Below are 25,177 nucleotides of genomic sequence, written 5' to 3' on the forward strand. Positions count from 1 at the left end.
GGTCTTATGAAAGTCTGGTAAAGAGACATGATCAGATTTTTCTTTGAGTTGAATGTCTGATTGCAACTCTATACATTCCATTTGAAATTTGTAGGTAATGTATTTACGTTAACTGAAAATGGAGTTGCAAATATACCAAAAAATAGATGGGTTTTTGTTGGTGGTGGTGTGGGTTTTTTTGTTTGTTTTTTTTTTCTATTTGCAATCTTCAAACGTACTCTCAGATTTGTTTACCGAAACAGAAAGCACAGCTGCACATTTTCTGCTGTATACAGGACAGATTTTTATTTTCATGTTCTGGAACACATTTTTCTTTTGATTTCATAAATGATTTGATTTCATTTTGCAAATCACAAAATCTTTTCAGCATTTTACCTTTACAGAGCCACCTTACTTTAGAAAAGTAAAGGATGCCTCCTTGACCAGCTTCCATAGTTTTAAGAAACTCCTGAAATAGGCAATGATTCAACCCCTTGGACTTTATGAAATTCACAGGTTTGATGCTAATTTGTAGGAAAAAAATCCAATACATATTGCAAAACTATTTAAAAACATATTGCAAATTATTTTATACTTCCTCTGAGCTTTTGAAGATGCATGAGTAACTCTAGATGTTTCTTCCACAGTGAAAGTGTCTTTGCAGATGTAGGTGTTTTGGAAATATTATTTCTGGTAGCCACTGTGTTTTACTTGCCAAAGGGCACAAGTATACTTGACATGCAGTACATACGCATTTCAGTTTGACTGAGTTTGTGTGGCAGATGTGATAGGTGGATTCAGCACTGCACTGTAACCTCCATCCACAGCATTCTGTTCTTGCCTACACAGCCTACACCTGAGCAATTTGCAATTGGTTAATGAAAAATATCACATAAAAATCACATAATAAAGTCAAAAGTTTACAGTCTTGTGGAGCCTCATTACTGATTGTCCAGGGGCACATGTAGCCAGTGTGCTATTGGTTGGACACACTTGGATTAGACAAAAGTAACTTTTGAGCATGTAATTGCATGCTCAAAAATTGCATGTAAAAAATGAATTGTCAGGCAGATTGGCCATCATATCCCTGCACATCCACAAGGTATGAAAGAAGTTATATCTGAATACATCAAATCTAGATTTCACATGTTTTACAAGTCCTGTTTTGACCGGTTATTTCCATCTAGAACTCTATGGTTATTTTCCTACACTTGTAATAAAATCCATATTTTGGGAACACAAATGTAGCATTACAGACACACCGATAATTTGCCTTTATAAGAATGGCTGCTGTGGCAAATCAGTTTATTTCTTAATTGCAGATGTTCAAAGTCAGTGAAATAAGACAAAGTAAACCACCATTGTTAGAAAACTATCAAACAGTTATAACTGGTATATTACAAACCTATTGAATACATACCATAGTAAGAAAGATGCCAAATTCAGGGTTCATTTCCACATTATCTCCATCAGTAAAAACAAAGCTTTTCTTATGTTCTTTCTTGCACGTCAACACAATTGCAATTTGTTGTGCTGCTACTGACAAGACAGGCAACTCAATCCGGTTGAATTCATCAAAGCAACCCCATGCTCCAGACTGTGCCAGACCTTTGAAGAAAAAAGCAACTAAGTATTTTGCCGGAATGTTGGTAATCTTTTTTTTTTTTTTTTTTTTTTTTTTTTTTTGTGTGTGTGTGTGTGTGTGTGTAATTTACCCACTAAAATTCATGATGTTGAGAGTTTGGGAAAAGGAAAAGGGGAAGTGTAACTTTTTTTAAAGCAAGAATGTACAAATGTTCAAAAATCTATGAGCCTTTCTAGGACACAACATGATTAGATCTCTGCTTCTTCTATCAATATCTTCAGTGTTTTCCTGTTCCTTTCTACCCAAAGAAAATCCCTGCAATAGATCTTTGAAAATATGATAGGATATCAATAACCTATTTTTCAGATTAAAATAAACAACAAAGTCGGTTTCATTATTAAAAAAAAAAAAAAATAGCTGGGGGTCTTTCTGTACCAGTGTTCCATTCTTCCTCGGGTATTTTCAGGAGGGGGGAATCATCATCATCAAGGCCGCAACAAGAAAACAGTCAAGGACCTCCATGTGATATGCCATCTGCAATCACTGATGGATATCTGCTTCAGGTGCCTAAAAATATTCTTGTTTCTATCTACCATCTGTAAGCTCTTCCGAGAGATGTTTTAAGCATATATACTGCTATTCATTCATTTCTTTCAGCTGGTAATCATTTGTAAGGAGAAAAACATTGAAATCTGAAACCAACGCCTTCTACTAGTACACAGCTTTTTCTTTTTGTACTGGCAGTTCTCCTTGATTATTTTAAAGATACTTATTTATCCTTTCACAAACTGTCTAATCTTTTCAGTCGTTTCTATTTCTTGAGTGTTGCAATGGTGTTTTACATTAACAAGGTATTCAATACTTGCAGTTGTTAAAAGGCAGAAAATCAATTGCTGATTACATGTTGATCTTGATTAATAAATCTATTCTCTGAGCATTTGTAACTCATATAGTCCACATCTTACCTTTGAAAATCCGCCCAAGTCCTCTGAAGTCCATTTGATCAGAACAGTTGAAGACTACTACATATTTACCAAGGCACCGTCCCATATCTTTGATGGTTTCAGTTTTTCCAGTTCCTGCAGGCCCCACAGGTGCTCCACCCATATTCATGCCTAAAGCTTGAGCCAGAGTGATGTAACATCTAAAAGGCAACAAGCAATTATAACCTAAAGGACTGAAATATATGGTTTTCTGTGCAGTGCCAGACATTCTTACTCAAATGTGTTATATGAGGAAGGCCTTGTTGAGGGAGATGAGGAAATACATGTGAATATTATTTAAATCAGTAAGAAGAAAAACCCTGATGTGAGCAATATTATGGTTAGTCTCCTCAAACGTTAAGTGAAATACAAAGAATGGAAGAATAAAAATACAGAGAATATCCATAACCATTTGGATAGCTTAGTTCTTAGGTTACTTTAGCTGAAGCAGCTCATAACTATGTTATTCTGTGGAGTACAGTAATGAAAAACAGCTACTTTTGCTTTGCTATCCATCCTTAAAATGTGATCATACAATGCATCCCATTTTCATAAACAAAACATATGTGATGCAATAAAACACATTCTATCCATTATATATAAATAGAAGCTCCAGAATTTGCTACATCATTTTAAAAATACTTTTTCCAGTCTCTTAGTTTGCTACTGTTTATTTATAAATCACTATTTGCGTTATTAGTTAGGTGAGTGGATCTTTCTGTTAATATTCCTGCAATTACTGCCATATCCTTTTAGATAAAAAAACCTACAATCTACTGCAGCTGAATAAAATTGATTTTCTGTTCATTCTTCCTTAGCTGTTACCATTAGCTTGCTTGTAAACACGTATTTTTGTCCTCTATCTGCATGCTGTATCTGTTGGGTGTACCCAGTCCTCAGGTTTATTAGTATTGTGTACACGAGGATCATCGTCTCATGCATCATATGCATGGGAAACACTTGTGGCAGAAATAAACCTGTTAGTTATTCCATACTATACAACACAGAAACAAAAATATTAATGTAAATTTATCAGCTTCAATACAACTGTGATGGATAAACTCTGCAGAGATCTATTTTGCATCCAAAAAGTATGACTGAGTTGCCCACATAAAAGCCCAGGTTTAGAGTCAAAGAATAAAGGAATAAAAACAGTCTTTGTCACCTGTCTGTAAGAGGTGTGATGACAAGCCTGTCAGTACAGCCCAAAAATTCATTCTGGTATGTGAAACCCACATCAGTGATATTAATCATCATTTTATCAGAGTCTTCGTTAAAATAAAATCTACACTGTTTCAGCCACTCGAAGTCTGTAGGACTCTTAATATGCATGCAAACCTTAAAAAAAAAAAAAAAAAAAGAGGGTTGAATAATCAGTAACCCCTTCCTCAGACAACACAATTTCAGTCAAGTTGAGAGATTCCTACAGAGAAAAGGCATGCTAGCCTGGATTTTGAATGGTTAAGGAGTACAAGCTTTCATTTTCCTATTTTTAGTATCCTGTGGCAGCATGAGAAGGTGTGAAGTGAATAAATAAATCCCTAAGTAATAGATATTCCACTGAAACTAAAATAGAGATGACAGCAGCTTCATCCAACTTCAAGCTTCCAACCTCAGAATCATAATGTAGCCCACATAAAGGATGATTACTTTCAACATAGTACATGAGAAAAAGGATTTTCCAACTGACCACACAACAGCAGCATCTAACTTAGATTGGACAACACAAAGTATCATAAAATTCTCCTATTGCTGGGGCAGACCACAACACTGAATTTCCAAAAAAGAAGTTATGACATGGTTTGGATAAATACAACATTTCTGTAATACTCCAAGTCACAACATCATTACAGTCCTTACAGAAATTGTTTGGCTTAAGAGGCAGGCCATTCATTTGTCACAGCTATGTTGGCTACTTGACATTTCACACTGTTTTACGTGGCTACCAACTCATAACTCAGTATATTTTCAATACTTACCAGTCCATCAAAGATGTCCCTCTGATGCACATGAATAGTGATTAATGTCTCATATTTAATTCGTTCAACTGGATTAAGGTCTTTTGTTGTCATATCTATCAATGTATTTAGAAGATCCAGGAAAAACTGGTTTGTCTTTCGCATAATTTTTTTATCATACCTGGCGTTAGTCAAAGCTTCCTCTGAGTCTCTTGTCCAAATCATTTGGATTCCCAACAACCCAACCTTAGGAAATATGAAATGGTGCAGTTCATCATCTAATCACTTTCCTCATAAATGTATATTCACGGACACAGATAATCTAAAGAAATTGTTCTATTTGTATAAAATTATTTTTCTGTGCTTCCTTCCAGAAGTCACAGAATCCATGCATTTAAGTGTCCTAACTCCATTTATAAATGCTTACACAACCCAACAGTTCAGTCTCAGAGACACAGCCTATCAAGCAAATGTTCAATATAATTTACATCATAATATAATTAACAACCAATAGGCTATCAGAATAATCAAAGTTTCCATTTAAAATATTTCCTTAGTAATTGTTTAACTTTTAGTTCCTTCTCCGGTCACATTCCTGATCACAAGTCAAGAAGCTTTACCTGAATATATTAAAAAAACATACAAACTTAGTAGTCAAGTAGTAAGTGTGAAAAGAATTTGCATTAGCTCTATTGCATTAATTTATTGTACTCAGCATTTTTATTTTTTTAAATCAAGAGCTTCAGTGTAAGTTTTAATCTTTTGTTTTCAGATATCTAAATTGGAATTCAAAAGACTGCGCTGATTAATTTAAATGTTGGTTTTGCATCTGGCTTCAATCTTAATTTCAAAAATAAGAAGGTCCCACCAATGCACAATTCTATATATGAGCAATTTTTCATTGATTTAACAATGATTTTACCTGGGCTGGGTAGGTAGAAAGAAATTCAATCAGTTGGAAACTAGTTTCCTGGATATGCATAGCTGCCTGGCGAATAACATGATGCAGTGACAGCTGGGACTCCTTCAACAGGGAATTAAGCCAAACTTCCACGTTACCTTCAGCCATTACAGGTCTTCTCAGCTCAATAGTTTCACCCTCTCGTGAACTAATTGACAATATACGATCATATATCTAATAAAAGCAAGAAAAAAACTATTTGTGATGAAAAAAAAAAAAAAGATTATTACCTTTATTACATCTGTTTTTCATACTATCATTAAATTTATTTAGATATGTACAAAATGATACTTATCTATTAAGCAAAATGTGAAAGCAATAAAACTGTTTGTTAAGTATGAATAAAGATTTTAAACAAAACGTTGCCATCTGGAACAACAAGTATATTGCTAATGCTCAAACTTCTCTTCAATTTCAGTGAAGGCGCTCATTTTTCAGTAAGAAATGAAGGAAACCTTTTCTCATTACTAGTGCATTTCCTAACAAAAGTTGCAGACTTAAAAAATAATGGAAACATGGAAGGAACATGGACAACCAAAAGAATTTTCTGCAAATTTCTAAAGAAATAAATACATACAGAGGTAAAAGAAAATCTGTGTTGCAATCTATTCTTTTCATAAAGTGTAAGAAAATTGTTCTTCCAACAACATTTTTCCAGGCAATCCAAGCATACAAATATGCTCATAAAAGATCCTCTCAAGTGAGCTTCTGATTCTAGACTATATTAAGCCACAGAAGATAATTCAGTACCTAGAAGTATTTTTACTGAAACCTAAGCACTGGTGCAAAAATTTAGTTTGTTTTGCTATACTATGTAGAGTTTTCTTCTTAAAAAAAAATGAGGATATGTAATCAAGTCTTGCATGAGGAAACCCTATGCAGCATAAAAAATAAATGATGAGCTTGGTAAAACTGTTGGAAGCTCTACATAACCAAGCAGCTTACTACTTAACAGTATCTTACAATGTTTAACAATCTGAAAGAATGCAACTTTGAGGTTTGGGGAGTACATACCCTTTCATGGAACTTGACAGTTTTAATGTTATCAAAGACATTCAGCAGATGTGCTTGTATAGTGTGAGAATCTGATGCCTGGCCAAGGATTTCCAATAGAGCAGGATCTGACACAAAGAAGAATCGTGGAAATAGGAGGCGCTTCTTCTCCAAGTACCTACATTTTAAAACATTTGTTCAGAGGAGAAGGAGTAGACAGAAAATGAATTAGATTATTTTATACATCCTTTCCTTTTTAAATGTGGTATTTTTCACTGTGCATAACTGTTTTTTTTTTATTATTATTATTCGTGGTAGCAAAAATGATTTTTATCCATCATACCCCCCATTTTAAGCACCTGCTTTAAGACTACATTTTTAGTACCAGAAATAATTTCATTGAAACCTTTGTTGTCTCCTATAATGTAAACACTACTAAAATGAAAATGAATTATTATTAAGCTAGTGTTTTTAATTTAGGTCACTTAATTGCTGCCTAGGTGTCTTACTCTGAATTCTTTTCAGTCCTGTGAAGGGTCTGGAAGACTATGCAAACCTAGACTGCCTGCTGGATTGAAACTAGACAGAAACAGCTTGGATGTCATTAGAGAAAGACAGTGACAGCTTAGTCACTAATCAAATACTTAGCAGTGCGGTACTAGCAATATCTTTGGAAGGCTTGCATCAGCCTGCTATCATGCTTACTCAGTTCAATTGAATTCACAGTGAAATAAAAACAGAAACTTTACAAAGTCCATGGGACAGTACCTGATTTTTAGCTAGTTACACAATTTACAACCTTTTCCCTGTGTCTGGTATTGTAGAAATCTTACCCCGTGAGTGATTTCTGACAGATTTCCAGTTGCTCCAGCAAATGTGGCAATAGCTGTGCCAAAGTCTCATCTCCAACACAGCACTCAATTACATTTGGGTTTTCATGAGCTCGTTGCATTATTCTTACCCATGACTTATCAATATTTGAGAAACGCTTTGCTTCCTGTTTAAATATAGGGAGGGGAAGCAAAGGAGGAAGGTTAAAAAAAAAAAAAAGATGGGGGAGGGGGAGAAATGAACTTTCTGGGAGAATTATCTCCAGTTATCTTCTCACAAGTAATCACCAGAGTCCAGCCCCAAAGATTTTTCAGCTTATAAAAACATATATCTGATTCTTGCATAATAGAACTTATTTTTTTCTTCCAAACATTCTTAGACAATAACACATAAAATGTCTTCTCCTTGAGAATGCATGCTCCAAATTTGAAGACTTTTTCTAAAAACTATATTAATTCCAATTCAAAAAGCAATATAGAAAAGTTTAAGATTCCTAGCAAAACCGCAATTAGTACTGGGCTAGTGACAAATATTACTACATTAACCTAAGAATACTAATACTAGGCACAACACTTACACAAATATTGGTTAATAATTTAACAGTCTAGAAACAAAACAATCAACCTGAGGACATTTTAATTATTCTTTCTAATACAATACTGCTACTGGAATTGGTTACCTAATGTCTTAAGTCTAATTTTGCTAACCATTAAGACAATGAAGCTTAAGTTACTGCATCCACTATGACATCATAGTTATGTTTTATTCTTAAAATACAGAAACTCAAACTGAAAAAAGGCAGATCTGAAAACCTTTGGAAGCTGCTTTGCTATGTCACCACCAACAAAAACAGCTTCTAAATAAATCCACAAGTTCTGCACAGTTATCCAGTTCTCAATGATATCTGTCGTGTTGGAAAGATAGTGCACCCATTTTTGAATCTGTGTCTTGAAGGGCGTGTTGTATCTAAAATAAATAAAACCAACTTTTGTTTAATTTAAGAAGGAAACAAGACTTTTGAAAGCCAGCACAGCCCTCAAACATAAGGAGGAGGAATATTCTTGTCATTTTTATTGTTGTCATGTTAAAGTACACAAATCTACATGCACAGATAGAAGCCATAAACTTAATCAGCTCCAGTTTGCTACTTTGTTCACATGGTGTTTAGCTCAGCTAAGAATCAATAGGAACTGATCCGGAGCAAGACTTAAATTTCACTCTAAGCTAAAGTGATTTCACAAAGGGACTATGTAACACTTTCAAAGCTTCAAAACTCACAATGGGTCCTTATCACACAAACATATGCTTTTGAACATCTTTCTGATTATCAGGATCTGTGTTCCTTATTTTATCAAGGGGCTTTGATATTCCACACAAGATAATTTGTAGCTCATTTTAATAAGGGATTTTCAGTACCCTCAGTAAAGTCTTTGAAAAAGAGGCGGTGGCCTAGTAATAGGCAGGTATCTAGGAGTATACTAGGTGTATACTAGGTGTATCTAGTACAGGCACTAGATACTAGTGCCTGTAATCCCAGCAGTACCCCTGCCACAATAGGGTAGTGCTCCCTTTAATGTTTGTCACCACTCTAGCATCCATGGCAACTGCCCAACTAATTAGTCAGGAAATCTGAACACATCATTTCAGAACATTTTAATACAGGAATATAGACAGTGAGAAGTAGCCCATGAACAGCTCAAGGACAAGAAGGCTTTTAGTTTACTTTCCTTCTCCATTGTAAAATAAAGCCTCTTGTTTGTATTTACAACTCACACATACACATAGACTCTGCTTTTCTTGTTACCTGTTACTCATGAGGGAACCAAGAATCATCAAGCTGTCCTCTATGGTAGCAATTGTTTCTGATATGCTGTCTCCTCTTAGAAGAAGTTCCCCGCGAGTTTTAAAGTTTGCAAAGATAAAAGTTTTGTTGTCCCATTCAGCTATCACTTGTTTTAACTTCTGTTCAATGTCTCTCTCCTTCACAGCACTTATGCAGATATCCTTTTAAATAAATAGAATGTCAGAACAAGTTATAAACCATTCATGTCTTTGGTATCCAAATCTAACTGTTATTTCCTTTAGCCCTGGTTAGGCTGAAGAGCAACTGTTTATCAAGCAGAGGTCCCTTCCAACCCAAGCCATTCTATGATTCTAAGTGGAAAGATCTAAAGACATGAAAACACTGTAAGTAATAATCCATGTATCAGTTCACAATATGGTAAAGTTAGTGTGGCACTGTAATGAAACAATGACTATTTTTCATACCTCTAATATTGTAAAACACTAATTAATTGTGAGCCAGATTATACGTTTTATAGAGTTTACACCACAATATGTGTCATTATTTTACGTAGAAAACCTTACTGATAGCTTATTTCTCTGCTCTTTCTTTGCAGACAGTTTTCCCTCTTAATACTGCTACTCAGCTATTTGAGCAGACTATTTTCTGTCATGCATTCTTTTCTATTCCTTCAATACCTCTATTTCCTCTTTATATCTGAGTAGAGGAGCGTCCATGATATTCTTCAGTCTCAGTGTTTCACCTTCTACAACAAAGTTGTGTTCCGTGAGTTCTGTTATCTGTTTCCAGTGCCGAGGCATCATTGCTTTACTTGACATTTGTTCCAGCAATGGGCAACATTCACAGAAGTCTTCAATAGTCTTCTTTAGGTCAAAGAAGGCCTGCCACTCCTTTACACCACGAGGAAGCTTATGGCATCTACATAAAAATAATCCAGGCTTTTTTGCATATATTCAGATATCCTACTTCCCATTTAACCATCACATATGGTTTTAACAGTAGATGACATATCCTCCAAATTCCGGTTCCCAGTTTTTGAGGATTTTGTATGTGACTAAATCTATTACCAAACTATTTCACCAACCAATAATTGAATACTTACAGGCTCGATCTAAGGAATGTGTCTGCATAGTTCTGTTGAAGGTGTAAGTGGCCAACAAATACAATTGAATCACTATATCTTGATTTCGTCTTTTGGCCAGGTTCTTGATAAGGACTGCTCTATTCTCTTGAAAAAACTCTGTTCCTCTAATTTTATAGCAAAAGTATTCAGTCTACTTTAGACATCTCAGGTAAAGCTCTATCTCTCATGATTAATAATTTTAAAAGAAACAAGTTAAATTTCCTTTATTTATTATAAGCTGCATCAACTTTAATGTATGTTCAAAGGAATAGAAGAAATATATATCCAAAGCTCTCTGAGGAGCAATAAACAAATAATCCTCAATATTTAGAGTACATTCTGTCTTCCTTAACTTAGGAAATTGTTACTGGATATATTTTCAATTAAAATTACTAGTGCTAACTATTATAACTGTATTTAAGAAGTAAAAAAATAACAATAATAATTTAGGCATCTTTTAACAGAACGAGTTTCTCACCTGTTCTGAAATTCCAGAAGTTCACTGCTAATTTTTCCAACATCCAATTCTGACCAAAGAATATCATAGTACCCACTGACTGTGTCAAGGACATTCTTATATAGATTATAGAGTTTCTGTAACAGATTCAGTTGCTTCTTTATTTCAAGTAGCTGAGGATATTGGGTAACAGGCAAGCCAAAAAGATTTTCACCGTCAGTGTAAGTAATATATTTCCGAAAGAGATTATCAAATCGATTCTAAAGAGTGAGAGATTAATGAAATGTATTTAAGTAACTCAATATTCAAGATCTGGCATTATGCTTAGAGGTGCATTGTGGAAAAAGGAGAACAACTAGAAGTCATCATTACAGGAGCATACATTAACCACAGTATAAATAAATATTCGAACAGGAGAACAAGTCAGCACTTTTTTTAAGAGGAGAAGAACAAACAGAAACAGACAAACATGTAGATGTGAACAGCTTATAGTCAAATACAGTAAATTTGAGAGTAGGCTAAGCTCCAGACTATCTAGTTTCTATTACTGCTCAAGTCCTAAAAACATAGTTTTAATCAGCATTCCTTGGAAATGTATGGAAAAATGTCATCTTAGCTTTCATTAAATTAAAACAGTTTTGACCAATCAGTAACCCTATGAAAATTAGTTCCACTATCCTAATTCATTCTCAGAGCCTTTAGTTAGTTGTTAGATTATTTGCACTAAGCAATAAGAAAAATCTTAGACTTAATAGTACCTGAAACATGGTAAGCCTATCATTGGCTTCCTGAGGCTCTAAACCAATCACCAGCGGCCCACTCTGAAAAAAATGGATATATATGGAATTGGAGTGAGTGAGTTTAGAGGGGGAGAGAAAAGATCAAATTAAACAACAATGCTGATTTGAAATGCAAACATTTTTGGTGTCACGGCACTTCATGTTTACGCCAGATAACATGTCAGCTGACAGATTACAAAATAACCAAAACAAGCACTTTATTTAAAAAAAAAAAAAAAGGCAATTCATTTTTCTTTTAATACAGAAGTTTTGTTAATACTGGGAAAGGTAGTCAATACTGGAAAACATAGGCAGTACCAGAAACAGGTAGGCAGTAGTAGCTTCTTTTTTCAAGAATAAATAAGTATTAGTTAAAAGACTGGTTTGGCTTGACAAATATTCAGCTGAGAAGGAATATAAGATTTAAAGTCATTTGTATTAATCTCTACTTACATTCTAATTTAATTTCTCTTAAATCCCAACCTTTATATTTGCACATGGTAACAAGCTATGTATTAGGAACTTCATGTGTCTCCAACCTTTTAGAGCTGATTACCAGCATAAATTTCAGTCACATACACACACACAAACAAAAAAATCTTGTCCTGCACTGAAACTCAGCTGTCACATTAACAGGAATAAGCATAGTTTTCAGATAGTATAGTTGACTATTTAGTCAACTCCACAGTCTATCTATGCTTCCACTGCTCTTCAAAACTCCTCTAACCCAATATCAAAAACTCTTACCTGTTCATATTCTGAATAGAACTGTGCACAGTCTTCAGTAAAAGTCTTCAAAGAGCTAATAAGCTCTCCTCTGAACTTTGGCTGCAAAGCAATAAGCTCATTCTGCACTTCATTTGCTCGGAGCAGCAGCTTTTCCCAAGTGTAGTGCAAAGTATCCACCTTCTCTGACTCTTCCTTGGTCACAAGTAGATCATACTTGTTTAATATAGCATAGGATTCCTGTCAGAAGGTTGGATAAAACAGTTATAGATGCTAATTTTACTCATATAAGTGCTAACATTTCAAATACTTAAGTACAGAAAATTATTTGCTAGAAAGAAAATTTGTTCTTTTATATGGCAACTGGCACAATCTGGCAAGCCAATACCACCCTGCCCCCCCCCCCAAAAAAAAAAAAAAAAAAAAAAAAAAAACCCTGATTATAAAAGCATAAGTAATCAGGAATCATCAACATGTCTTGGCAAAAAGATTCTTCTGAATATCTAGTCAATCCTGCATTTTGCCAAACTACAGTATTCTTAAATCTATACCCTGAAGCTGGGAATAAAGAGAAACAGCTACTCTTTGTTTTTCATTCTGCTATTTGACCAGAAGCTCCTACACTTGCAGACAGCCAATGAATATATTCTAGTAAGCAAACTTCCTGAAAGGTGTCAACTTTGTACTTTTATTTTAACCCATGACACAGCTTTCTGGTAAAGTAATTGCTCTCACTCATTCTCATATGCTTTGTTTGACAGTGTTTTTCATACACAGTCATCTTCCACAAAATACCAAAAGCTTTCTTGCATTAATTATGCATATTCTCTCTTTCATTCTTGTCTGAATCAGTTTCTACACTAATCACTAACACCCTCAACCCCCCTTGTAACAAAAGGTTTGGAGTAACACAACAGGTCTGCAACCCAGCATTAACCCACCTGAAATCATGTATTTCAATGTGCACTGCTACGTACCAACCCAGAAAATAACTGCTGTGTAGAAATATTACCCGTATTTGCAACATTCTTGTTAACTACCTCAATGGGCCCAACTTGAGAGTCTATGGAAAACTGTAGTTCTCTAATGTCTTTTAATGCAGACATGACTGTTCTTATGTCATCCAGATCTTCAATGCGACGATTTAACTTCCTGTCAGTTTCCTCTATAAAAGTGAAAATTGTTTCCATCTCTGTTCTGTACTTCTTATTGCAATGATAACCCAAGACACTCATCCAATCTTTGATTTCTGCTCTCAGTGCTAGCTTCAGATCAGCTGTAAACAGTGAACATTTATAGTTATTTAAATATTTTAGATATTTTTAAGATGCACTCTTAATCTTATTTTAATATGCATTCTTTTCAATCCTGTTCTGTTTGGTTTTTGTTTTTGTTTTTTTTTTTCAGTCTATCCATGAAAACAGAAGATGAAATCATTTTGATACCTTTGAGTAATCTGTAGGACTACCTGCAGCTCAGAATTGTTTTCCAGGAGGGAGCTGGACTTCACACTTCTCTCATTTAGTTTATATAGCACTATACACATTTTTGTCCTAAAAGCAACTAATAAATTCACTAATAGTCTTACCTATGTCTAAAACTTTTCAAAAAATAATCTTTAAAAAAAAACAGGGGTGAATGCAAGATAGAATCAAAAAGTCTGACTGTGGAAGCTGAAGCTGATATTTAATAAACCATTATATCCACCAAATGAATACTTTTTTTTAAGATTCTTGCCTATAGCATCAGTGGAACCAAGTGACCAAAATGTAGAGAAATTTGAAATCTCACTGAGTTCCTACCCAATTTTGCAGCAATCCAGTCCATTCCCTAAAGCTCTACCATTCAGTTCAGATTTCTTCCTCATTGTTCTCAAAAGAGAAGCAAAAAATCCATATCAGTACATGTACTACATAACATTTTAGCTGGATAAAATTCAACTCTATTTCATCTAGATGTTCATTCACCATGCCAGATTTCACTAGTGTTTCCTCCTTTTTACACAGTATCCTTTTCCATGCTTAGCTCTTATACCTTGTGGTATTTTCAATCTATTAAATATCAGACCTACCCTAACCCCATCAAATTTCAATAGCTACACTTTACTATATAACAGAGCACATTTTTTTGATACTTCCTCCTAATAAAGAAGCCATTTTGCTTTCTCAGATTTGTCATTCACTGTAAAATCAGCTGCATGTATTTCTTAAAGTCCATTTATTTCCTGTTAATTCTGTTATAGCAATATAAAATGCTTATGTGATGTGAAAACTGAGCTAGAGAAAAGTAAAGATGCTAGGTTTCCATAGCAAAAAGGGAATCAGGAACAATATATATGCTTCACTTAATTAACTGTGTTAAATGGATGTCTTTTCATTTGAAATTGGTATTTGAAATCTTTTCTCAGAACATGCAACAAGACAAGGAGAAAAACAACATAAGCATAGTGTACTCCCTTCAACATATATACTTATTTAAGCCAATGACATAAGAATGAATAAACTCTACTATCCACCCCGTAAGTGAGTAGAAATGTCCAGGCAGGGAAAGAAACATCAGATGATCCACACAATACCCTGGTTAGTGCATTTTTGCATACATTTATATCCCATACAATAACAGCCACTCCTGCTTTATATCTTTAACCTAGCTCACTCATACACAACTGAACATCATTTCTCCCCCCTATAGGAATCAGAAAGCATAAGCTACTCTATAAAGAAGTGGAAAGTTGAACTTTACCAGTGTACAGTGCAATAGCTCCCACACAGATGTATTCAGGCTCAGAACTGACTTTCATCTCCAAGTCTTTCACAAGTAGAATTTGAGATTCCAATTCAGAGAGTAATGGGTTTCCCATCATGAATTTTTTGATGGTTTCCTCCTTGTCTCTCTGCCATATATGGTGGTAATGACCAAAACTCTCCAAAGCTGTAAGAACCTCCTTAAATCCATTAGAAATTCACAAAAATATCAGCAAATCACATATTACACATAATTTCTTAGTGCATTAAGTATTCATTCATAAGTGGAGCAAGTTTGCCTCATCTTAGGAAAACAGAACGCTTCTGGTAAACTTACACTAAAGCAGGCTCATTGGCAATCATAATGCTTAGCACTGTATGCTAGTCACATTCAGTTTGTCTAATCAGTTAAAGTATTTTACAATAAAGTGATTCTTCAGTCACTAACAACTTATATATGAGTAAAACTGTATTTAACACATTTGTACAATTAATACCATTTCTGCATTAAATATGCACACTCAACTATTGCTAAGATTTATGTCAAGGTGTAGATATGTTTTCAATCAAACTTAAACTTTGCATAATATGCAAAATCTCATACATCTTTCAACACTGAGAACACACTACCCAATGTTACTTTCAAAGCAGAACTGTAAATTTGCAGCAATACACCTGACATCCACCATCCTATGCTTTCTCATTCATATGCTTAACCAGGGCTTTAAATGCCTATCCTTTTTTCCCCAAAGATATTAAAATTAGTACATTAATATCTCTTAGACAGTAACTTAAGTTAACATCCCTACTGCCTTACCTTTTTTGTAGAATTAATAACAGTGCTGAGTAAAGATACCAATTTAATAATTTCTTTGTTATTTGAAACACTCTTGAAGTAGTTCTTGCTCTGCACTGATTCAGACAAACTGAGAGATGTTGTATCTGATGCTCTGTCTCCAAAGGCAAAGTCAAACACAAAAGCAGATTTAGTACAAATTGCTACCAACAAAAATAAAGAGCATTTTTTCAATAGGCATACATTTCAAAATTATTTGTGCTTTCTAACCAAAAATAAAGGAAATCTAGGAGGCCAGTGTAGTTACTACACATTCACAAACTCCTCCACTGTTGGTAAATTTGCTTCATCCAGGTTCTCTGTGAAATTTAAACAAGTTTCTCTCTAGTTTTTCAAGTATAACCTTCCTCTTTCCCACCCAAAACCCTCATTTTTCTTTAAACACTCTGGTTAAGTGATTTACTGACATATCAGCATTGACTGAACCCATATATATATCTATTTTCTCAGTTATGTGGGGTAGGTTACAATTGATAATTTTAAAAAGAAATCAACATTAAATCCTGGCATATGATTTTGAAACAGTTAGGCCTGAAAATAAAAGAATGATAAACAGAACATCCTTTAGCTAGGGAATACCCACAGGATTGAAGTTTTCAGAAATTCATATTGCATCTGAAGCAAAAGAATATCTTGGTTTTTAAAAACTAATTTAATCCTCATGCAGTTCAAAGATTACTTACCTACTTCTTAGATATACAAGAGGACATTACCCTAAAAACATTCAATATACTTTTGAATTACCTGAAGTACAAAGTAGAAAAATTAATTTGGTTTGATTCTAAAAAAAAAAAAAATATCAGACAGGAAAAAAAATAAAACCAAAGACAAAACTATCTTAAAGTTGCTTAAATGAATGTCTTTGATAACTTAATTGTGATCACAAAACATATTAATTCTTTTTAGCAATTTTAGTCTATTTTGACCTTCAAGCAAACCTCTCCACCAATACTGAGATTTGTATAGACATCTCTACTCAATAACAGTTTTTATTTAAGACTAACTATCTCTCTTAAAAGAATGCTAAATCAATTTTTTAAATCATTTTCCAAATTCACTCAAGATTTCTGCTATGCTGCCAAAGCTAGCAAACTAACAGCTTTCCACACACTCCAAGTAGAACAGAAAGCAGTACAACTCTCCAAATTTTACAATAGAATTTCCTTACTCAAATTCCCAAAAAGAAGTATCTTCATGCAGACTTGATTGCTATACATAGGAAAAGATCTGGCACTGTTGCATCCTAGTCCTTCTCCAAGGTGGACTAATATCTGTGAAGTCTTTGTTCTCTTGCTTTTTATGTATTTTCTGTCTAAGATCCTTATACATACAATGTATAAATCACATTTACCTAGAACTCAAATTGAGTGATGCCAGAGCTTATCATTACCATGCATGTCTTGCATTCCAGTCTCTTTCATTCCATCTTCAGAATCACTCTCTTCACTCTCACTCTGCAATGCAGCTAATTTTCTCTCTAGTAGTTCTTTCTGTGGAAAAAATAAAAGTTCATTTTCATTTTGCAGTAGTGTTTAAACTTTAATTTTGTATTAAGTACAGTTATTAAAGACAAACCTTGGATATTCTCTCCTTACTCCACTGCCCAACTCCTTTCATTACTTTCACAATACTCTCTACAGCTCTATTAAGCGTTTGCTGTACCTCATCCAAAGAAGGTTTCATGACAATATTAGGGATAGATAGATTTATGCTGGTCTTAATGATAGGATGAGCACTTGTTTTCTTCTTAGAGGCACTGTGATTTTCTAAATGAAAGAACACAACAGCAACAAAAAAAAAAAAAAAAAAGTTGTTCATATTTATTTCAAGACCTCTATCTAGGGTTTATAATTACATTAACCATTTCCTACAGCACAATATTGAGTAATGAGTATAATTTCTTAAAGAAAAAAGATTCCTGAGAAGTTTACAAAATGTATTGGTTAAGACCATGGTAGCACAAGCGAAAACTAAGTGCCACCTTATTTCTGTCCAGGAAACTCCTTTTCAACTTGTTCTTCACAGCAAAGCTCAGTTCAACAGAAAATCTTGTTACCTGGCTTTTACTCACAGACAGCATATTTAATTGGGCAAGAAAACTCCACTCTTCGTATTGTTTGGTTTATATTCCACATAGACCAAAACGAAATGCTTTTAATTTTGTTTCTTATAAGTAAGTAACAATAAAATACTTCAAATGAGTACTTCATCTTAATCTATAGAAAGATCTGAAGGCAATTAGTAAGAGAAAGAGAAAACATTCTTTTGTCTTTTTTTCATACAGTTTTATGAATAAGTCAAGGTCAAACAGGTAAACTTCAATATCAAGTCCAGCTCCAAATATATACTAACCAGTTCCAGAACAGTAGGGTCTGTCCTAAAAGGAACATTATCAAAATGACACTTTTCTGTCTTTACAGAGGAAATAAATATCCTCTGGAAAAATACTAAGTTATCAACTGTGATTAACAAGACAGATCAGACTCCTGTGTCTTCCCTTCTCTTACATATCTGGCTCTTTTTATGATATAGTTCTGCAATATTACATCTACATATTTCTTTCCATAGGCTAAATAAGAAGGCAAAGAACTGCAATATGGCTACCTGGGAGGCTGATCATGGAAGATGCATGGATGCGCTTCCGTATGTTTTCCAGAGTATTTCGAGTGAGTTTCAAAAGGGCATCAACATTACAACCATTAAAGTAAGAAAGTAGTTCATTGGCTTCTTCCTCTAATACTTCTAAATCTTTTCTCTTCTTTTTTGCTGAAGGAGAGAGTCCAGCCCATATCTCAGTGGAATTGTTGGAGGAAGTCAGGCTTTTTGATCTTCTTTCCTCCTCTGTTACTAAAACATCATAAATCTAGTTAGTTAAATCAATGCAAGAGAATTCAAAACACAATAAAGCAACATTTCCACAGGCATGTGAAATGTAACTAATTCTTACAGAAGTGCAAATAATACTCATTTGTAATCTGTACCTCAGTGTATCTTTTATTTCTAACCACCTTCTCTACACAGTTCAAACTGGAGTAACAATCTTTCTTGCTTTCTCTAGGAAATCCAGCATCTAATCAAGGTATGTATGTAGCTGTTTCCAATATATCAATATTTGAACATGCAAGTTAGACTGATAACACTGACCTATTTTGCAGATGACAGATGATTGATAGACAATCCATCATTAGATGATCCATCAAGCAGAAGTCTTTAGACATCAGATATTGATGGATACTTCAGCCAGTTGAGCTACAGCATCCTTCCCCCCCCACCCCCTCCTGCCTCCCCCCAACACTCCCAACAATATTGACCATGCAGAAGAATAAGCAGAAACTTACCTGCATTTTTCCCCCTTATTTCACCAGCAGGAACAACTGACTTCTCATCTTTTTTGACCTGTACCTCTGTGGCTAGTAACATGTTAATCAGTTCATTAGCCGCTTCTTCCACCAGTGAGCTTTTAAAATGTAAAGTCTGGGAACCTTTCATACAGAGCTCCTATTTATCAAATCAAAACAAACATATGTTCTTACAGTTCCTGGTTTTTATTTCTACTTTACAATCATGGAATCCTTTATTAGAACAAATGTCAAAGCTTCATGTTTGTGAAAATGCACAGTTATTTTTAAATGTTTGGTCTGCCTTTTATTTCCTATTTCTATTTAGTTTTCAATTCTTTGTTGTGCCAAATAAGACATCATAAATGAATTTCAAAATTGCTGTGACTTCTTTCCTAAAGCACACAACTAATCCAGAGTTAATATTATGAATTAATGTTTACAACAGATAACTGTGTTAAAGTGCTCTCAAAAGCGTGTGCTTCTTCATTTTCTTATTTTTCCAAGGTAGACATGGGAAACATTAACCTTTCATTTGATCATTTCTATTTTATATTGCTTGGCTGTGCCATAGGGAATATTAGCCAATTGTATTTTCATTTTACACTCAGATAGGAGCTAAAACCCACCCAAAGTTATATTTATGATTGGAATAAAAATTATTAACTGTGAGAGCCCTTCTTTGTTTTCTGGCTCAAAGCTTGCTTCCTGAGGTATTTCTTGTGATAAGACTCACTGATTTATGGAGGAGGCAAGTGATGGGTGCTACTGTGTAACAATCAACATCACTTTGTGGACATTTGAAAGCACCTTCCTTCAGAGCTTTTTGCCTCGGGAAGAGAGTGCTCAGGAGTGTTTATATGCAGAAGATCTGGCCTGAGACTAAATAGCTCCAGCTTGGTATGGGAAAATTGGGGAATTATACCATCGTGTCCTGTGAAAAACAGGATGCAGGTGGGCATCCCTGCTCCCTCTTATCTGCTGGCAAGGCCCGGAAGATGGGAACAAAGGAGTTTCTGCTGAGATCCCAGAGCTGGAAGTTTCCACTCCAAGGAGAACTGACTCAGCTACTTTGGATTTGAGCTGTCACTCCAAAGAAAGCTGACTCAACCACTTTGGACTTATAAATAAGTTTGTACTAACATTGAAAACTGTCACTGTGGTAATTGTCATCATCAATGGAACAACAACACCTGACGACCCACCACTACTGAAGATCAATGACTGAACTACAAACCACACTGGATCCATGGTGGTGACTATCTTTCTCTTGCTTCCTACAAAGACTCCTTGTTTCCATTTCCTATCTTTACTATTGCCTGCCTTCCCTTCCCCATCACCCTACATCATAATATTGCCTGTCCTCCCCTTCCCCATCTCCTGGATTAACATTTGTAATAAACCTGGTCAGACCAACATTTGAACAGCTGTTTTTTAAATCTCATGCTGGGTGTACATATATCAAAGAACATCCCTACCTTTCTATATCCCTATATCCCTCTTCTTCTATATTGGAGCAAGAAAGGAAAAAAAAAAAAGAAAAAAAAGAAAAAAAAAAAGAGAGATTTAAAAATTTCATTATGAAAATCTTATCTAATAACCTTAGTCTTTTGTAGAAATTCCTCACAGCTCAGTGGTTCATCTTCTGGCAATTTACAGAGTGGCACGCTACTCATTTCTTGAAGGACAGCATCAATACGAAATTCAATCAAGTCATTCACTCTATCAAGCAATAACTCCAGTTCAGCTTTTAAGGCAAAGAGAAGATTTAAAACAAGCTTAAAAGTTTGAAATAGCAGTTTTGCAGAGCCCTGATTAAATTCATACTCAACATATTTAATTTTATATTAATTTTACACTATAAGCAGTTTATTTCAAACACCTAAACTTAAATGGCAGTGTTCACCAGTGAACTCCTAACTGATGTCTTGCACAATATATGCTCATATTGTATATCCTGTATATATCCTAAGAGACAATAGGCACAATAGCATAGAAATATACAAGATTAACTTGAAATATATGCATTTCAAACACAAATGGAAAAAATAAAGACATTGAAACTCAACTGAGGCATTCCAGGAATACTACTCATCTAGCATGAATAATTTACCACTTAGAGAACCCAATAGCAACAGAAATTTTTGACAAATAAAATGTCCATCCTTCAAAAAATGTTAGAAATCAAATAATAGTTAAAGAACACCAATAACTAGAATTTTTATTTTTATAGCAATTCGCTTTCAATGCTGAAATTGAAATAGCAGCAAGGTGCCTTTTCCAGACTAAAACAACTTGTGTTATTCAAAATTAAATTGAGTATAATGTCAGGCTAGCATCCAAAATGCATTTTAATTTGCCATTTCAACTAAAGAAAATTTCCACTACGACTTACATCATTTTAAAAAACAGAAGCTACGTTGATATAATAATAGAGATTAAGCAAAAGGAATTTAGAAGCTTCAGAAACAATACATATCAGTACAGTCTTGTGAACAGAATAAAAGCTCATCTGTTTTCTAAAGCTGTTGCCAAAAAAGATGTGCATGCATCAGTGTTAAAGAGACTGACTTAAAAATAAATAAATAAAAATGTAATAGGAAAAGCTATTGAGCAGTGACAATGCCAACTTAGTGAAGATATTATTCCTTGAGAATTTGTTCTATACATGTAGAAATAAAAGGAAAGGTTAGCATAAGTCTGAAACCTTGATAGTGTTAAAGAAGAGGTATCTTCCTTTGATGTCAGAATACACAGGAACTTCTGCATACTACTTTATGGTTGGTTAAACCCTACTGCCATCTCATTCACATTAGTAAAAAAAATTCAAAAACATGTCAGAAAACAGAATAGAAAACTAAAAATTATTTTTAGAAGCAGAGGTTACATGAAGTAAAGGGTTTCATGTGTACATCGAATAAACAAAAATCATACAAAGAGCAGTAGGCCTTATAATGAAATTTGTATTTGTACAGAAACAAACAAGCAGAAGTTACTGAAAGAAGCAAGTGACTTACATAGCTTGGTAAAAATTGTATCAATATATTTCTCAATATTCAATGATGTCCAAGTCAGTAACATCAGACCTGGCTGAATAGCATCATCTATTTTTGCTAACCAAGGGATCATCAATTGTTCAACAGGCTGTTGAATTTTTAGTTTAATTCTTTTATACTCTGCTAGCATCATCTGAAATGAACAGAGAATTAAAGCATTTTAATACACACTCTGCTAAACCTCTTCATACACATGTATTCATCATGACTTAAGACAATTATTCCACATTACTGAAATTAGTGAAAAATAATAAATTATTCAGATATTTTCCATTATTTGTGGCAAAAGTTCAAGGTTTTCTGCTTTTCAAAACAGTGCAATTATTAATTCACAGAGTAATTCACCTTTTCTGATATAAAAAGGGATTTTTTTGCAAATATCTTAGTCCCTAAATGGATGTTCCCAGAGGAAAAAAAAAAAATCCAAGGAAAAAAAATCATCCAAGTTAACTTTTCAGCAGTTTTATTAGAGCAGTATTAGAAGAGCTTCAACAAGGTGTTTAAATGCCTCTTTAACCCACTGATCTATTTTCACATTTTGCAAGAAAATACTCTTGTAATAGTTTTATGATGTAACATGACATTTTTATCTCATTTCAGAATCAAGCAGCCCTTTGAAGCTATATTTTTCCAGACATGCTTTATCTTTGAATCTTTGTCTTCACTCATCTAGAACTTTGTCTGTTCACAGGGAGACAAAATGACCCAAAGGAATTATAAAATGAGAGAAGAGGAAGCTGTAACTGCTCTATTTTAATCTCCTCTACAGACATCTATGTCTAAAGCTGATGCAGGAACTATGTTGTTACATGATGTCTGTTGGATCTTTTGCACTTTTCACAGGCATACCATCTGCAAACTATCCTCTTAAGACAAAGTGTATTGTTCAACTTGGAGTCAACTATTATTGACATTACTTTCCTAAAACCATGCAACTTTGAAGCAACTTCACAAAAGATGCAAAGCCTGGAAATTCATTTTAAAAGTGTCTTAAGATAAGAAAGAAAAGGAAAAAAAAATATATCCAACTTACCAATATCGTCTTAATATTGATCTTCAATTTTATCACTCTCACATGTGTACAGCCAAGCCATTTTAACATATGCCATACATATGTAAAACAACTAAAAAGAACCCACCTGCAAATTGTGGACAATATTCTTATACCAGCCTCTCTTCTGTTGAATATCACTTGCAAATGGTGGGATATCAAGGCACATGTAAGCCATGCAATCTGTTTCTCTAATTAATGTTAATATTTGAGGGTCAAAATTCACAAATAATTCTCCTGTTTCTGGAGATTTTACCAAGAGACTTGCCTGAAGTCTTGTTCTAGTTACTTCAATCTGCAGGAAACAAAATCATCACTCCTGATGAGAGAAGCCAATACAACAAAACACTTTGATCTGGAGGTAAATATCAGTTTGGTACAAAGTGATAATAAAATCAGGTAAAACCTAACAATTAAATGAACTGTTCATAATCAGGCAGACGTATTTTCTGTTAGGTTCCTGGCTATCGTAAGTCCCATTCCACAAGCAAACACTAGATGCAAAACCACAGAGATTTTGATAATTCTCCAAAGTCTCATTTTCATAAAACTTAACGCACATTCTGAAAGCTGCGCACATCCTTGATGAATTCGGCTTAGACTTGGATAATTTCTTTAGATTTCTTTTGTAACTGACTCCTGGTTTCTCCCTGAGCTTGTTTTCCATTATCTAACAGTTATATCACACTACAATCTTAACAGCTCTATAATCCCTAGTTATATCAAACTTTCTGGGGAATTTGTCACAGAATAATAAAATAATTTTTTAAAAAAATTAAAAATCACATTTATTATAATTACTTTATTCTTAACAGGGAAGCCTAGCCACTATTGATTTAGCTGTTTCATTAGAATATAGCAATATAATTTGTTCTCCAGGTAACTAGAAGTGAGAAGATACTTAGGAAGATCACTCATGGAAAATCTGTCTGACATTAGTCATGTCTTCCTGCTATTCCTGTTTTCCAGCTGTCCTTTTGCTCACATAACTTCAGTTCATCATTCACTGCTCAAACATCATGCATCACTTTACTTTCAGTTGGAGACTGTTATTAAGTAACAGTTTCAGAACCCACTGAGTTTTTTTCCATATTCTTCATCCCTTTCTATGTAATTCCCTGAAACTTTGCATCCTCTTTCAGTGACTAAAATATGGTTGACAATAACACTTGCTTCAGCATTTTCATACATTACAATGAAATTTTACACAACAATTTTTAAGTTAACATCAAATGTTGTAAACAAAGTTGTGCTCCACATACTAACAGTCAGTCACTCTGTACAACTGCCTTAAAAAGCCACAGACATTTTCCTCAAAATGTTCACCACCAGATTTACTGGACTCTTCTGTGGGCTTCTGAAACTCACTGATCTTACTTTCATTTTCTTCCACACCCATTTATGTTTGTGTTTTTTGTTTTTTTTTCAGGCAGTTCTCATTACTATGATGTTACACACTGTTAACAGAAATCGGTGGTATGTTAAATGCAAATAAATCTTACACTGCCATAGAACTGTAGCAAATTTCACACCTTCTATTCTTTCAATATGTCTGAGTTGCACTATGTATAGTATGAAAATTATGGCTTTAAAACCCACACAGTTAAAAAAAGTGGATAAGCACAGTGGTTGGTATTCAGGAACAAACAGAAAAAAGGGTTGGGGAGGAAACAAAAAAAAAATAAAAAGCCACTAAAAGACTTAACTATTTCTACAGAATAGACCGATAACAATTAGTATGCCACAGCCCTATTTCTGTTGCATTTATATTCTGCTCATGACACTTGCCCATCTCTGTTTTCCTTTTGTTCAGGAGCAGAGCATGAGCTCCACCTTGTGCTCTCTGATATTTATTTCTACATCAGTCTGCAATTTGATGCCTCAAGAAGAGACTGCTTAATAGGCAGACACCACCTTTAGGAGAAAGGTCCATGCACTGGTGTTAGATTGGAC

The 25,177-nt window shown here is 34.3% G+C and overlaps 1 protein-coding gene across 1 annotated transcript in view; it reads right to left on the reverse strand.

Moving 5' to 3' along the window:
* DNAH5 (dynein axonemal heavy chain 5) overlaps positions 1–25,177 on the reverse strand; it is a 116,677-nt gene that overhangs the window by 57,454 nt on the left and 34,046 nt on the right. The window contains exons 18-40 of the mRNA XM_032442468.1: positions 23,313–23,519; positions 22,135–22,306; positions 20,719–20,864; positions 19,118–19,277; positions 18,384–18,626; positions 17,355–17,545; positions 17,170–17,269; positions 15,741–15,877; positions 14,922–15,123; positions 13,220–13,455; positions 12,201–12,419; positions 11,433–11,495; positions 10,696–10,934; positions 9,772–10,012; positions 9,095–9,294; positions 8,103–8,256; positions 7,293–7,456; positions 6,481–6,637; positions 5,428–5,640; positions 4,527–4,751; positions 3,713–3,885; positions 2,530–2,708; positions 1,400–1,587 (exon numbers count right to left, since the gene is read on the reverse strand). Of these exons, the coding sequence (XP_032298359.1) occupies positions 1,400–1,587; positions 2,530–2,708; positions 3,713–3,885; positions 4,527–4,751; positions 5,428–5,640; positions 6,481–6,637; positions 7,293–7,456; positions 8,103–8,256; positions 9,095–9,294; positions 9,772–10,012; positions 10,696–10,934; positions 11,433–11,495; positions 12,201–12,419; positions 13,220–13,455; positions 14,922–15,123; positions 15,741–15,877; positions 17,170–17,269; positions 17,355–17,545; positions 18,384–18,626; positions 19,118–19,277; positions 20,719–20,864; positions 22,135–22,306; positions 23,313–23,519 (4,209 nt within the window). The remainder of the gene's footprint in view (positions 1–1,399; positions 1,588–2,529; positions 2,709–3,712; positions 3,886–4,526; positions 4,752–5,427; positions 5,641–6,480; positions 6,638–7,292; positions 7,457–8,102; positions 8,257–9,094; positions 9,295–9,771; positions 10,013–10,695; positions 10,935–11,432; positions 11,496–12,200; positions 12,420–13,219; positions 13,456–14,921; positions 15,124–15,740; positions 15,878–17,169; positions 17,270–17,354; positions 17,546–18,383; positions 18,627–19,117; positions 19,278–20,718; positions 20,865–22,134; positions 22,307–23,312; positions 23,520–25,177) is intronic.

The sequence above is a fragment of the Coturnix japonica genome, chromosome 2 (genome assembly GCF_001577835.2).
Source record: "Coturnix japonica isolate 7356 chromosome 2, Coturnix japonica 2.1, whole genome shotgun sequence".
Lineage (NCBI taxonomy): Eukaryota > Metazoa > Chordata > Aves > Galliformes > Phasianidae > Coturnix > Coturnix japonica.